We start from the raw sequence: 15,937 nt of genomic DNA on the forward strand, positions 1-15,937 counted from the left end.
TATGATAAGCTCTGCTGGGTGGTTATGAATCTGCTAGAGCAAACCTCTTGTTTGATGACACAAGTATGTGTCTATCAGCAAATATGTCAAATCGATGTTTCAAATAAGATTCTCTTTTTTCAAGTAAAAACCATCTAGAATACCTCCTTAGATAACATTCACGGTCCAATAAGGAAACATGTTTTGAAAATTAGCTGTTTTCTAAGAATGTATGTTTTGTGGCATTTCAACCCTGAGATAAAAAAATCTTTATATAAACTATGCCAGACATTACAGTTCCAAAGGCTTTTTTTAAGCTCACGTGTCTGAGTCAGTTCACAAAAGTTACACCATCTTAAGCGAGCAATTCCTACTCTGGCAAAGAATTGTGAAAGGGAAGATGGAGATACCTCATTAGCATCACAAAAATAAGGATTTTCTATTCAAAGTACAACTGTCCCTCCCCAAAACACAGGTGCTAATACCCTGGATGGTGCCCCATCCAGGACAGCAGTCTCAGAGGTTCAGTTTATCACACAGTTTCAAGTCAAACCGAAGAAGGTATCATTTCAAATGCTCTGCCCTGAAGCAGGCCTTTCAGGAGCAGGCAGAAAGAAGTATAAACTCAATTACACTAAGCTGACCCCTTCCACTGATTAGTTAAAGACATGAAACTAAAAGTAGCCTGCTTTGATAGGTCACCTACTTAGCAGGAAGAGATAGCATAAAATCTCTTTTTGCTCTTTTGATAGTTAAAAAATATTCACAAGCACAGACAAAAAGCCAGTTTTTCCACATATATAAAATATCAATACTTTTTTTAATCAAGTACTGTGTGTTACATACAGCATCGTTTTAACCTACAGATTGTGAATCTGTACATTTTTATCTGAAAAGTTTTTTACATCGGATCTTAAAGTATCTGTTTTACAATATTCATTCTTTATATTTTCAGAAGAGTAATGTACAGTAAACAGAAGGAGGACTAAAATGTATTTTCCTGAATAATACAAATAATTAAATTTGTTTAATTTGTATCAAAACTACCCGCTTTCATAATATAATCTCTTAAGCCTTTATTGTGAACTACCTATAGACTACGAGTTTGTATAACAACTGTTATAATAAATTTTCAGTAGGTTCCAACTTAAAAGAGGGAAGCACAAGTATCTTCCCATACATTTAATCAACTTTTAAAAGTTAAATACTTTACATCTCTATTAGTTTCAGCGCATGCCCAGGATTTGTCTGCTCTTTAGTTGATAGTTTTTTTCCAGTTCAGACAGTGCTTGAGCCCGTAGATTTGCAGCATATAGACGTTTTCTGAGATCAGATGACTTCCCTTTAGAAAGGGGATGGTTTTCCACATTAACAGAAGGCACAAGATTCTCTTCACTTCCAAAGTGTACTTTCTTCTTGGTTGTAGAAAAGGGGAGTAGGAGTGCGTTATCTTAAGAAATCAAAAAATAAGTACTGAATTAGTGCATTTTTCAGCATTTATTGCTTAGCTGATATCTTTTAACCCTGTTACCCATTTTGCTATCTACCTATGGCTTTAAGTGACCTAATTAATTGCATTTTAGTTCATAGTAACAATTCTTTTTCCTGTTTTGAGGAATAATTGAAAACAAAGCTTTTACATGATTGTGGTAAAAGGATATATGCCATTGTAGTTTCTAGGGTGCACCTCCCAACGCCTAAGATAACTGTTGATATAAGGAGAAAAGACATGGAGTTTCTTCTGAAGGACAGAAATTAAACAGTAACATAATGCAATTCCAAAGGGAAATGGAGAATTAGGCTCGCAGCTACCAGAAAGCCTTCTTTCCTTCATAGCATGGGCAGACCCAACCCATCCGGTGGTCTTTCTACATTACCCACGTTGTTCCAACTCTATCCTTGTATTAAGTCAATGGGGTAAAAATTAGGCTTGGACTTCATGAATGACAAGTTCAGGCACATTAAAAATTAACAAGTACTTTCACTGCAGCCTGCAGAATAGGAATTTTTATAGTATAGCTGTGCTTTAGTTGTATAGAACTGCCACAAATTAAAAGGCAGTTTGTTTTGTTTTTAATGACTCGGGGTACAAAACTACCATAAAAAGCTATTCAAACAGCTGATCTGCCTCTCATAAGAGCCAGCTTCATAAGGCTCAACTTAATGTGTGATGTTTCCATTTTAATCAAAGATCTAACTATCCTAATCTTAACAATGCTGAAGCCTTAATTTTCAATTCATTAGGCTAGATCAAGGATGCAATAAGCATAAGAGAGTGAGGAGGCCCAAACTGAGGAAGCTAGTGAATATTTCAGCATTTTGTATTTTTATATCCGTAAGCTGTATCTGTTTTAATGTTAAAACCTTCCCTAAACATTGGAAAATCCCTGCAAAAATAAGGTAGTGTCTAGGACACTGACTTAGAAACACAGATTTTTGGTATTTCGTTTGCTTCCCTGTGAAGTGAACCACACAACTGACTTTAAGGAGAATTCAGGGATCCAAGGGATGCATGAGACACAAGCCAGTTTTGAAAACTGGAGATAATGGAAGCAAGTGATGTTGGTAACATAGTGGAGAAACACCAAGTCCATCCATATCCAAACAGGGAGAATTTTAGAAACAATATTACAAGAGTACTATGAAATTAATTGGAAGAGTAGCAAACATTGTGACTAATATTTAATCAAGATATTGCAAGATTTGGTTAGTCTTCTAATAACTACATTCACTTCTCTGCATTGCTTGTCTTGAGGCATTAAAAACTCGAAGTGGTTTTGCCCATCTTCAAAAAACTAATATCCTTGTTAAGGTCAAAATATCATGTAAAGGGGTGGAAGATGCAGAAAAGAATAGAAACAAATGTTGAAGCTCATTTACTTTCAGCCATCCAGCATTAGAGTCAACATCAGAAAGCCCAAGGCAAGTTTGTTGGTAATTTTATATTCTTTAATGCATCAAAGACAGTAAGTTGAAATGTCATAGGTGGAACTCTCAAAATGGACAGGAATGTTAGAAATAGCTCAAGTGCCACTAACTTCTGGTAGCATTTCACTGTGTTCTTTCCAGCAGTGATAGACACTTTTTGAAAAAATAAAAATACGCAACTTCAGTTTTAGTTGTAGAGAGGCAGTGACATGCTTATCTTGCTTTATCTGACCAAAACTAAATGAAGAGAGTGTTGCTGCATGTTTAAAGGTTTTTACATGTCTTTCTTCTAGAGTACTACCTAGGACCCAACCATTTAATATTCTACAATATTTCAAAATTCATTTAGATACTTTGATCATTTTGATCATTTTTACTATTAAAAGATGGATGCAATGGACAAAGTGAGTGTCATACACTTATAGGGTAATAACTACTGTAAAACAGATTGGACTCCAGGTCAGGAAGCATTGTAGCACATGTTCAGAGCTGTTTGGTTGTTGTTTTTTTTTTTTCCTAGTGAGTTAAACTGGAGTATGATAATAGCAGTTTGTATTCTTCAGAGCTCATCACCAATCACATCTGAGTCACTTGCAACAAATATTACTTCTCACCTTGAAGTTTTTGGAAGTTCAACTAAAGCTGAAATAGTTGGACATGTGCAATTTTATTAAAATGAACAAATCAAAGGTATATAAAAAACATCCATAAATAAAATACAGGCAGCTGAGAAGAGTCTGGGTTACAAGTCAGTGCTTCCATCAGCTTACCACAAGAACCCGATTTTCAAAACAGCACAAGACCACAGTGCTGACAGTGGTAACTCATACTCATGGCTGAACATCATTCTATTTTGCAAAAAAACCTTAATGAAAGTCAAGTGTCTCTTCCCAACCACGCAGGAATACTTTGGGACTGTATCACTACAGTGGGACTAGATACAGCACGTTGAGCATCAGGGACATTCTTCTACTCACAACAGCCTACATTTATCAGTACAAGTGGCTTCTTGCATATTTTCATACCTGGACCATCTGCACAAGCTAATGCAATCTGCTGTTTGTAGAGACTGTAGTTCCTCATCAAGTTTTCAGCTCTGTTTTGAAAAAGAAAAAGTTTAAGCTTTTTGTTGTAAGATTGTAGAGTTTTTAACATAGGCAACTATAGGTTAGTAAGATACCTAGCAAGTTTGTCTTCTGCCAGTCTCTCTCGAACACAGAGTTCCCGTTCTCTCTCTGGAAGTAGAAATATGGTAGTATGCAGTGTTAAAATGTAAATGTTAGAGTAATTGTGCATGGCAGATTTTCTTGCAGAAAGACACCAGTAACAGAAATATGGGTGCATCTGACAGGCTGTTTCTATGGCTCTAAACAAAAGGTAACTGCTCTGTAGATACACCTTTACCAATGCACTGATAAAGCATGGATAAGTACTCTGAAATGCCAGGTAGGCTTTTCTTCTCCCCCAGACTCTACATATCTGCAACAATGAAGCTATAGCAGCTTTCTGTTCTGCACATTAACTAGTGGCACACATGACACCAGATCTATTTAGATACCATAGCTGATTTACAGTATATAATTAAGCACCCTGTTTACAGCAGCAGCAGCTGTTATTCAGGCTCAGAAAACAATATATAGTTAAAATCTGTATTACAGGGTCTGCTGCATATACAAGAGGTATTTTATATGGGCAGGAAATCCCAACACCTAAGGACCAGTGAGACCGTAAGCTACTACAGCTTTTATAAAAGCAGTTGACAGGTTACTCAAGTCTACTTTGCTCCAATAGCAGGTTACCTTAGGCTACACATTAGTATAGCCAATGTTAACTTACACAGAGTGAAAGAAAAGCAACCTACACTGCACAGTGCAGAATATATTCAGACTCCATTTTTCTGTACTTTCCTAGTTGCTACTCATGTTTAATAATCCTCCTAAATCAGACTTCTATATCCAAAGTGCCAATTATATCTTAGTAACTTTAAACAAGAATTAGTATAGATTAGTAAGCTCAAGCATTCTTGTTTTAGTCTTTAGACAGAATTCTAGTAGTGAATGCAGAGTACAATATCCTAGAGCATTAAAATGAGTTTTAGAAACTGTCTACCTTTCCTTTCTCTGCACTTATTCTTTTGAATCAGAATCCCAATGCCACCCCCTTCCCAAAGTTGAATATCATACGCTCCAAACGTTGTTCTCTCTCTTTAATGGCTTGTTCTCGCTCCTGTAAGTGTTGTTCCTTCCGTTTCAGCTCGCTCATTGCAGCATCTGAATGCTGCAGTTTTTCTGGCTCCCATGATCTCCAGCCTCTTTTATCAGAATTTTGTCTTTGTTCTTCTGTCACCAAGTCTGCTATCAAGGGGTGCTGCAGAATATCTTCAACAGAAGGTCGGCAATAATCCTGAAGGAAAAGACATTACCAACAGGTTTCATCTGTAACCAAGAAACATTAAGGCCAGGGATTCTGAAGACAGACCCACTGCAGGTAGAGACCAGCTGAGGTGCTATACAGTGAAAGAGAAGCTGGAGAAAAATGGGAGTTAGGAAGGGGTAGCACAACCAGATGACAAAAAGTGAGGGAGGAAGCGGTTACCAGCCTTCAGCTCCAGAAGCTGCAAGTCTGGCTCTCCCAGCCCAGGCACCCACTCCTTTCAGAGCCAGAATGGGGTGGTGAGACTAGAGGCAATTGTCAGTAGGTTCCAGATGATGTCACTTGATTCCTGAAGGATACATACCTGTTGGATACTTGCATTCTTCTTACAGCTTTGTTTTCCCATGCAGTATTATTCTCAACACCCCCATGCCACCCGTGGGAGGAGAGCTATACATTATCCATATAAAGCAAAGTCAGAAATCAAGACAAAAAGCCAACCCTGCCAGCTTCCAAGCACAATGGAGCCATTTTAACCCTGAAGTTATAAGACCTTGTTAAGCATGCTGTTAGGAAATTCTGTATAAGCCAATACCGAGGCAGCCTTTTTGCATCCTGTGAACCTGGCCTATCACTTGAGTTGCTGCCTTTGTTTAATGGACTTAAAGCACAATTCCTCCCTTCTTCCCCTACAAGTGATATTGACAGTGACTAGGTGATAGCAACCACTACTCCAGATCAGCTTGTTTCATAACTGAGAAGAAAAACTAGTATTTCAGTACTAGTTCAAACTACAGAAGGTAAACTTAGTAATTGATTCTTACCTTTACATTCAGCATCTCTTTGAGAAGTTCATTCAACTGCTCTGAGTAACGATATGGTATTCGTCTGAACTTCCCTTCCCTTATCTTTTCTGCCAACTCCTTTTGGTTGTAAGCTCTAAACGGAGGCCTGAAAAAGAACATTTTTCTTGGATTGTTTCACTAGTTTTACAAGACTTATTTTTCAGGAAAAAAAGTGTCAGATTAAGAAAAAAGCTGCAATCAAAGGTTTGACTACCTAATGTCAAGACCAATACAGAAATAAAAATCTAGGACTAGTCTCTTAAAACTTTAAGCTTTCATCCATAAAAAATTTAATCATACATGCATTGACACCTGTGTTTCCATTTTAATTACTATACTACTATACTTACGAAAGAGCACACAATTCATACAGGAGACATCCCAGAGACCAGATATCAGATTTTTCATTGTATGACATATGGTTCATCTGTTCCTAAAGAAAAAGAACAGTCTTCTGTTTATTAGTTAGGAGATTGTTCTACCATTGCAGCATAATCAGCCACTGTTCAAACCTGAATTAAACTATTACTTATTTGGCTTACTTTCAAGATCCCATCTTAATTAATCTCCACAGGTACTCTTACTAGCAGGATTTTACAAAGTTCTGGAAATACTACACTGTAGAATACTGAAGTGTTGCACCAGTCTTCAGTTGATAAAACTCCATGTTTCAGTCAACGTTAATCTTTCCCATACAAAATGCACTGTATCAGGGAAATAACTCATTCTTGCTCATTTCCACTACAAATTAAAATCCTACCGTCAAGAGGTAATTTAATAAGCTCTTTAACACTGTGAAACATAAAATAGCTTCCCTGTTCCTTTTCAAGAACAATATACTCCAATATATCTGATATTCCAAGCACATTTCAAAACCTATACAGTGAAAAGGTGTGGGAAAAAGAAGATGAAAATAACTGCAAAATAGCCTTGCTTCCAGAAAATATAAATTCTATGAAAGAGTCTCCTGCATTTGAGACTAGTGACTCTTCATTAAAACCTCCCAAACATTCACAGACTCTCAGACTAACACTGCAGAAAACAGATCTTGGAGGAACAAAAGGGAAGATAAGGCACAGAAGGGAGGTCTTACTGGAGACATGTAATATGGAGTCCCAACAAATGTTTTGGCAAAGCTGGTGTCATGGTGCAATATTCTAGCTAGTCCAAAATCTCCAAGTTTCACATTCTGCTTGCTGTCCAGAAAGACATTTGCTGGTTTTAGGTCACGATGCACAGTGACTCCACCATCACTCCGTCTGTGACACTCCTTCAAGGCCAATGTTAATTGAGTCAACACTCTGAGAACAAAGCTTTCTTCCAAATAATGCCTGAAAGATGAACACATAGTTTAACAAACATTCTCTGAGCATACACCATTTTAAGTAGTTGCCTCCAGCCTAAGTTCTGTAACTTTTTAAAATACTACTATTACAAAACATCACTGAATCGACCCCAGCACCTTTATAGAAAGCTAACAGGAACAGGCATCTACATATGCTATTTTAAAAATGGGAATTAAAAAAAATCCCTCCTAATATGTTGGAAGACATCTAGACTGTTGTTGTAGAGTCCCTGTAAATACTTCCTTCCTCCCCCAAAGAATCTAACAAATACATAGCATTTCCCTTGCTTACAACACAAATATCAATTTGTTGCTTTTGTGATGAGATCCATCCCTTTGCTTGGCAGTATCCTGTCAGCTGTTTATCATGACTAGTATACATCAACAGAGCCAAGATGGGACTGATTTTTAATATAACTTTCTTTAAATGAAAACACCAATGTCTGGGAGCAGCTGCAGCACCATTTTAGATCATTCTCAAAGTAGCACACATGGTGTAACCTAAGAATGTGAAAACTGATATTATATTTAAGAAGTAGGCTGCTAAGTCTAAGATTAGACCAAGGATCAACTTGACATCTCCACAAGCTTTACATGCAGGCACATAAAGCAGCTTTTAACATCACTTACAAAACCACTTTTCCCTTTCACATATTTTGGTGTTCTAACAAAAAACAGGGTACGAGTTTTTACAAGCAAGAAGAACCCACAGATCAAGCTACCAGTCTGCATGAACTGTGACTTGCTGGTTTACATTTTTAACCCCATGCATAGCATTGCATCCAGAAACCCTTCAAGAGCTTCTGCCTCATAAGAGAGCTCAGGGGGTTTTGGTTTTTTTTTCCCCCCTCACTCTTTTGACATACACATCCCATCAGTCAGCACACTCATTAGTGCAATTCCCATCAGTGTTGCAATTTTGTACAAAACCTTTCACATTACACAAGTGCTGTCAGGTTCAAAGGATTAAACCTAGTTATTTGTAAGTTATTGAGATACATTTCACTTTGGGTTGCCCAAGATACTTCACACCATGTACTCCAAAGCTGACACGTGCCTTTGTTTGGTGCACCTTGCGATTAAGCTTGCCAGATCGCCACCGTCGCAATACTCCATCACGATGTAGAGAGTTGTGCTGCTTCTGTCGATGATGCGATCGTAATAGCGGACGATATTCGGGTGTCTCAGCTCGCGTAGCAAATTCACTTCGGAAACGAGCATTTGTTTCTCTGCCTCTGTCATTGAGCCATAGTCCAGTTCCTTCCATACCAAGATCTAGTGAGGGAGATAAAACAAACAACGCGCGATCCCTTCGGGAGTGCCTCACGCACCAGGCAGAGCTCCCCAGGGGGAGAGGGGCTCCCAAAACCACCCGCCGCTCCCGGAGCCGCCAGCACCCAGCCGGGACCACCCCAGCCCCCACCTCACCTTGCCGTCGGCCTTGCGGCGCACCTTACGGCACCTGCCGTAGGAGCCGGCGCCGATGGTAAGCAGCACCTCGTAGTCGTCGGGGCGACTAGGCATGGCTACAGAACCAACACAGACCACCGGCTGGGCGCACACGCCGTTTAAACGCACCGCCCCTCCTTCCCATTGGCCGCGCGTCCCAGTCCCGCCCACACGCCCTGCCTTCCCATTGGCTACGCCACCGTAAACAGCGACGGCCAGGTAACGGCCGTTACAACGCCGGGGGGCGGCAGCAGGCAGCTATCGCGAGAGTGAGGGCTGTGCTACTTCCCGCCTCGCCGCGCGCTGATCCTTACTCCCCGCTGGCTGGGCTGCGGTGGTGGCGCCTCTGCCATGGGCTTTCATCCGCCCGCCCTGGCGGGCAGGGCAGGGCAGGGCAAGGCAAGGCAAGGCAAGGCAAGGCAATGGGGCCGCCCCGGAGGCGGGCTGCCCTTTTCCCGGGCTGTTTCCCGGAGCAAGGCGAGCGGCCGTTGTCCGTCCTTCCCCGCAGACCGGGTGAGGCACTAAGGGCGACCCCTCAGGGTTCCGCCAGCAGAACGGTTTTTGGTTTCCTTTCGTTCAGGTATTCTGAGGAAAACAAGGTCTGGAATTCCCAGTAAATGAGCTTTTGGCGTGCCCTTCTTAACTACCGGCCTCCCAGCAGCAGGCCCAGGCCCGCTTTTGCGTTAGGGCCCCTTGCCCGCATCGTGTCAGCGCCCTTCGCAAGGGGGCGGTGGCACCTGGCGGGGCCGGGCGAACCGCCCTGCCCGTGGGCACGGGCAATAGCGCACTCGTAGCTGCGCAGGAGCAGACAATCTTCCCAGTAAAAATAACAAATTATCCCCTTTCCTGAAATACTTTAGTCTACTGAATAGATATCGATAGAAAACTGGAAGACTTTAAAGAGTTTTTTAATATTGGGAAGTGTTTAAAAAAAAAGCACCCTCAAGCGCTGTAAAACAACATAAATTTGTTCTGGAAGCTTGTCCTTTAAAACCGGTGAGGAAAGTTCCTCATGATTCTTCAAGAAATTATTCGTTAAAAACTCCAAATGTCATGGCAGCTTTACAGTTACACCATATATGATGAACACCTGTGTTACACCGTACATGAACACCTTTTGAAAATAAGCTAAGTAATGTAATGGCTTAAAATGTAAATTTTATGTATTTTATAGAGAGATATATGTAAACAGGAATGCATGAGTCCAAAAGTTGAACTTTTGGAATTCAGTAATTATTATGGGTACCTTAAATGACACAAAAAAATACAAATTTTAAGAAGTGAGTAATGTATTTTCTAGCATCATTTAGGATAAATTGGGAATGACATCAGAGTGCAGCTCTGAATTCAGTTTAATGTCTCTCCACGTGGAAGTGGCTGTGACTGAAACAAGAACTCCTAGTTCCTGAGCGAAGAATTGTAACATGCCTGAACCTGGTGTGAAAGGAAACTGTTGTATTTGTTGACCTCGAAATTCAGCAATAGGACAGAGTAGTTTCTCATATTCCATCTCCATATGGTGCCATTAATCATTTCCCTGTTTTGTATTCAGGCTTTGAAAAAAGTTTGAGGGGGACAAGTGTCATGCTATTACTGAATTTTTATGAAAAATTCTTAAGCCTTTACTTTCATCATCAGGAAGCACAAAAGCTCCTGTTACCCATTTAAAAAATCCTATAGCTCTCTATCCATAGAGAATGCCTACTCATTAGAGGAAAAAAAGAGCAAACTAATTACACAGTGTAAAGACATTTTAGTTTTGTTGTTAATGAGTAACAGGGTGGTCTAAATGGTTCATTTTTATCATTGATTTTAATTACCTTAAAAGAAAATCCTCACATACACTGTTAGCATAGTAAATAAATTATGGCATTTTGCAATAAAAATGACAAAAAAAGTACAGTATGTATTATTCAGGCTGTAAGCTTCATTTCTGGTTTCAAATATCTCTGTTTCAAACTTCTGTACTTTCAAATTAGCAAAAGGTCATCATGCATTCCCACTGTTATCAATGGGAGTCTTTCTCTTTATATTTCAAAAGAAATAGAGTAGGCTTTCAATACTGTGTTTTGTCTAGGGACTATCTTGGAAGTTTCTTTAGAAATGTTTGTTTGAATTAGAGAAAAGTCAAAATGTCATGCTCTAAAAACCAGTAGCACAGTCATTTTACTTCTGATTATACTTACTTTTTAAGAGCTGGGTAATTTTGAGAAAAATGCATTTCTAAAAGTGGTCATTAAAATTTTCAGTAGGCACTCTATTTTCTTTCTTTCTGATTTTCACGCTGGCCACATAAGAGAACCCAGAGTCCAATGATTCCAAAAATATATATCAGGTTTGAAATGGGGGGGCCTTTTTTCAGATATTGTATTTTCAGCTCTGATGTCTGGCTCAGGAGCAGCTCTTAGATTTCTTGTCTTGAAAATATGTGTGCTGACTTCAGGTCTTTGAAAGCTACCAAATAGTTTTCAATCATCTATTTATAATACTGCTTCTAATATTTTATTCTGCTTTTTTTTTACATCTAATTTCACTAGTATTTTCCCAAAACTTAACACACACACACACACACACACACAAATTATTTTGTAGTTCTTAACCAAAGTTGGTCAGTTTTTGTGACATCTGTCATTTGTGCTGTAAGGAGTACCTTTTCCCTTATGTCAGGGCGTAGTTAACTGAGAAAATATTAAATGCTGAAGATAAAAAATATGGTAGTTAATGTGATATTTCTCTTAGATATTTTCTTTTTTGCACATGGAAATAAGTAAAAATAAATGGTTAACACTTTGCTGTGGGAGCACAACCCAGTATAATTGTATAGATTAATAGCAAAAAGGTATTGTAAAGCACTGTAGCAAATTAAATTATATTTTTGGCAAATTTTTTTGTTAGCCAATCAGAGAAAGTTGCATGGAAGCAACTTTCAGGTTCAGAAACAGAAAAGAATCTCAGTAGGAAAAGTACTGAAAATAAACACAGGAAGAGGATGAATAATGAAAAATGCAGTGAATAAAAATAATGAGAAAAATATCTGAGAAAAATCTTGTCTTTTCTCTTCAAAGAAAGCCAAAGAGATGTAAAATCGTATTCCAGGATCTCAGAAATGTGCCAAAGTCTTCTGGCAAATATTAGCAAGGTAAGAGATCTTAAGAATGCTTTATGCTTTTAATTACAAGAAGAATTACAAATATTGGAGTGACTGGAACATGAGTGTTTTATTTCAGTTCATTTTCAGTACATAAGTGATTTGGGGGTTTTAATATTCAATTGCATTTGTCCTTATGTGTCATCATGCACATTGTGTTTTTTTTCATTGCCTTCTCTCATTTGGTCCATGCATAGAAATTCTACATTTACCTAGGACTATTGTACACAGAAGACACCATTTTTTTCCCCTCTAATTTTCTAGCTGCTGACTTTAATGTCAAAATTCGATTCTAAGATTAACAAAAAAATACAAAATGCTGGGATGTTAGACAGAAGCACTGTCTAAAAAGTACCAGAGGGTAAAATTTCATAGTGTTTTTCCTCTCTTGGTTTGGGAGGGAAACAAAGAACATGTTCATTGAAGAAATTCTGTACAACACAGCTGTGGGCTGGACAGCAAAGGAACAAAATTTAGCAGCATCAATTATAGTGCTTAAGACCATGCTACTTTTCATTTTTTGTAATGTTTGGATTCAAAGCCAAGTTAGACTCCAAAAGCAATAATCACTGTGTGCAGCAGGCAAGCTTCAATAAGCGAGTTTGTTGCAGCAGCTGTACCTTCATGGTTTTGCATGAAAATGAGGAAAACATAAACTGACATGAAATAAATTCAGCAGCAGGTTAAGTTTTTACATGAAGCACTGGAAAAACAAAAAGCTAACAGCACGGGAATTAATGAGGAGACTGAGGAGTGTAAAAGAGACATGGTTTTGCATTCAGACAGGGGAATATGAATTCTACTAACTCCAGATTTGCTTTATTCATTCCTTATATTCTGTAAAAGATTTATTTAAATACAATACATGGCTGGACATTTTGAAAGTATATAATTACTTAGCTCTGTTTCTTAAAATGAAACAAACAGCCTTATGTATTATATATGTCTGCATATATATGCTAATTTTCAAAATGGTGTTCATTAACCTTAAGAAAGTGCTTGAATTGATCTTTAAGACCACTGTTTAAACTGGTTAAAGACCAATTTTTTAATGTGCATAGAACTTCAAAAGTGAAATTCCTGAGTAACCTCAAATCCTAAATTCATCAAAATCTGAAGAACTGGAATTGTCTCTAAGCAAGAACTCTAGAATGACAATCTGTGGTTTCTGTTCTGGGCCTCTGACTAACTCATTCCTAGGAAAGCAGGCAAGTTTAGGATCTATGCCTCAGTTTGTTCTCTTTTGAAAGTATATTTACCTTCCAGATTAACATTTATAGGTGTACCTCTCAAAATATGTGACAAAAAATGCCTTAAGTGATACAATAAGTAAATACTTCGCTGGCTTGAGCTGCTTAATTTTTTAGAAAGCATTCTCATTGTGGAATAGTCAGTCTCAAATGTTTTTTCATTAATTTATTTGTAATTACAGTCCCTTCAGATATATTGAGATAAATGTTTTCAAGTACAGCCATCACCAGATCTACATGCACCATTATTGTCACAGATATTTTCATTACTAGTCCAGTCATCTTTTCTCTAACCTCCCATGTCTATAGACCCATGCTATGATAAGAAGAATAGATTTTCCTCTGCCTTATTTCTACCGTAGGGGAAAAAATCCACAGAAATCACATTAAATGTCAAAGTGATCACTAATAATGATTGCAAAATCTCTTCCTCGTTCTCTCCCAGGTCACCACACCTGCAAACTGTCATCCAATTCAGGCTTACTCTGAATCCAGTAGCTTTCTGCACATTCAGAAGGTAGTAAGGCAGCAGTTGCTGCCAAATATCTCCTGCCTTACAAGCCACCATGCTTGGAAAGGCAGGCAGCAGAACCTTAGAATGGAAGGCTTCAAAATACTCTGGGGCACTCTTCAATGACACAGCAGCTTCTGTAAAGTCTTGATAACTGAGCTTTTAAGCTTGGAGGACAGCCAAGCTCTCTCCAGCTTCATTCACACCACACTTCCTTTGGCTGTAAAACAGACTGCCAGCAGAGACACAGTGCCACCCCTATTCCTATTTTATTTAGACAAAGGCAGAGTTTAGTCCTCACCAGTCCTACATTTTGCTCATTTCGTAGCAAATGGAGAAAACTTTAGTTATCTATTACAAGTAGAATACCTGCTTCAGGTATTTTTTGTAGCAGATACTGAAGGAATCAGTTTGAGTACCATACTGATCTCAAATTACAACACCTAATCTTATTTGGGCACTGCCCATAACATAGTCAGATTTTTTAATGTTAAAGGTTACAAAAGCATTAGCTAGATGGGTTAGAGACAGTATTTTCCGTGGAGCAGGATCCATAAACAGTTGTAGCAGTGTTTTAACAGGTGGCACCTGTCACTGTTGGGACTCTAGACAGTACATGCCATACTGTAGTCCCCTGTAGAAACACGCAGAAACCTCGTAACAATCCTTTGCTTTGAGGAGATGAATAAATTCCTGTGCCAAGAATATCAGTTATATCTGATGTAATTGACTGTTAGGGAAAAAAGGCCATGTGGTTGGAGCAGAGGATGGGGAGACAGAAATTTTTGGCAGAAGACAAATATTCTGGTACCATATGGTACAGAATTCCCTGGTGTCCCTAAGCTCAAATTACGAGAAACTAGCTGCTGTTTTTCAACAGGAAAGATTTGAATTTTGGAGCTGCTGTGCAACTGTAACACCCATTGCCTAGTGGGGATCCTGGTGTGTGGGTTTCCTGATGATGATAACAAGAAAAGACTTTGAAAACAAGACAGGTCAAATGCAGCCATCTGGAGTGGCATTTTCCACTGCAAAGGTTTAAAAGATGGTGTTTACTTTGCACAGCACTAATGTTTTTGTCTGGGTTCCTGTGGAAATGGGACTTAACTGATCATATCACCTATATATTGCTATCAGTCTTCCTTCCTCTCCTACAAGTTCCAAGAAAATAATTCAGCAGAGAGGGAAGAAACATCCTAAAGTGCTCAACAATATTATTAGACCAGAGAATCCACATGGATGATGATTATGATGAATGGGTTAACTGCTGGGAAAACTGATGCGTACTCTTGAGACACAGAGAATCTAACTATGAGATTACAAATCCACAGGCAAACAAACTTCATTAGCTCACTGCTTACTGAACTACATGTGTTTTTTTAATGTCATGTATTATTCTGAAAGCAAACTGAAATCCAGTCCTACTTGTATTACAGTAAGGTGATTATAGTGAATAAGTGCTTTCATGTGGAGAAAACACCTGGTACTTGCAAGCTCTTTAGACTACTGGAGAAAGGCATAACACGAACCGATTTTCGGAAGATGAAAGACAAACCAGAGAAAAAGGCACAGATTTTTAGCTGAGAGAGCAAGTGACCTTAGGAGCAAACAACTGAGGTGAGTGGAGATTCTCTGATTTTTTCATGTTCACTTTAACCATATACAGATTATTAAGTTCTATCCATGATAGCAGAGTGAAATCTTCTAGTCAGGAAGTTATATCAGATGAAAGCAAGTTTCTTTCTGGCTTAAACTTCATGAGCAAGCAAAAGGTGGGCAGTGAGGCTTGTAGAGGAGGCTCACAGTCATCAGTGGAAATAACAGAAGGGAAATGATTGTCTGAATATAACTCTTTAGAGATCTCACTGCCTCAGCATATCCTTTGGGTAAGGCAGGGCCCATCTGTTTTAGATGCCTGTAGAACATTTGGCACCTGACAGATACAGTTTAACAAATTTTGCTTTCATGCTCAAATATGTTTAAATATTTTCAGCTGTCCTCTTGAAACAGTCAACAAATATAGTGGTTAGACATATTTAAAGAGCAAGGTGACCACCTTACTTTTGCCCTTGCAATTTTAAAGCCTTATTTCTGTAGGAGGCTTCCAGG

At 38.7% G+C, this 15,937-nt stretch overlaps 1 protein-coding gene and 1 long non-coding RNA gene across 5 annotated transcripts in view; one reads left to right on the forward strand and one right to left on the reverse strand.

The window, feature by feature from the left end:
• LOC308071888 overlaps positions 1-15,473 on the forward strand; it is a 34,516-nt gene extending 19,043 nt beyond the window's left edge. For 3 of the 4 annotated variants that reach the window (XR_013931356.1, XR_013931357.1, XR_013931359.1), the window contains one exon: positions 11,985-15,473. This is a non-coding gene — a long non-coding RNA (uncharacterized lncRNA). The remainder of the gene's footprint in view (positions 1-11,984) is intronic. The other variant, XR_013931358.1, reaches the window with a different exon arrangement.
• Positions 767-9,232, reverse strand: NEK2 (NIMA related kinase 2). The gene is made up of 9 exons (XM_080407977.1): positions 8,899-9,232; positions 8,528-8,745; positions 7,219-7,456; positions 6,476-6,558; positions 6,105-6,231; positions 5,091-5,310; positions 4,088-4,142; positions 3,933-4,003; positions 767-1,429 (listed from the first exon to the last, which is right to left on the reverse strand). Exons 1-9 carry the CDS (start codon positions 8,992-8,994, stop codon positions 1,206-1,208), a joined length of 1,332 nt encoding a protein of 443 aa, XP_080264103.1. The 5' UTR covers positions 8,995-9,232; the 3' UTR covers positions 767-1,205.
• Positions 15,474-15,937: the final 464 nt, after the last annotated feature.

The sequence above is a fragment of the Falco punctatus genome (genome assembly GCF_963210335.1).
Source record: "Falco punctatus genome assembly, chromosome: 12".
Taxonomy (NCBI): Eukaryota; Metazoa; Chordata; class Aves; order Falconiformes; family Falconidae; genus Falco; species Falco punctatus.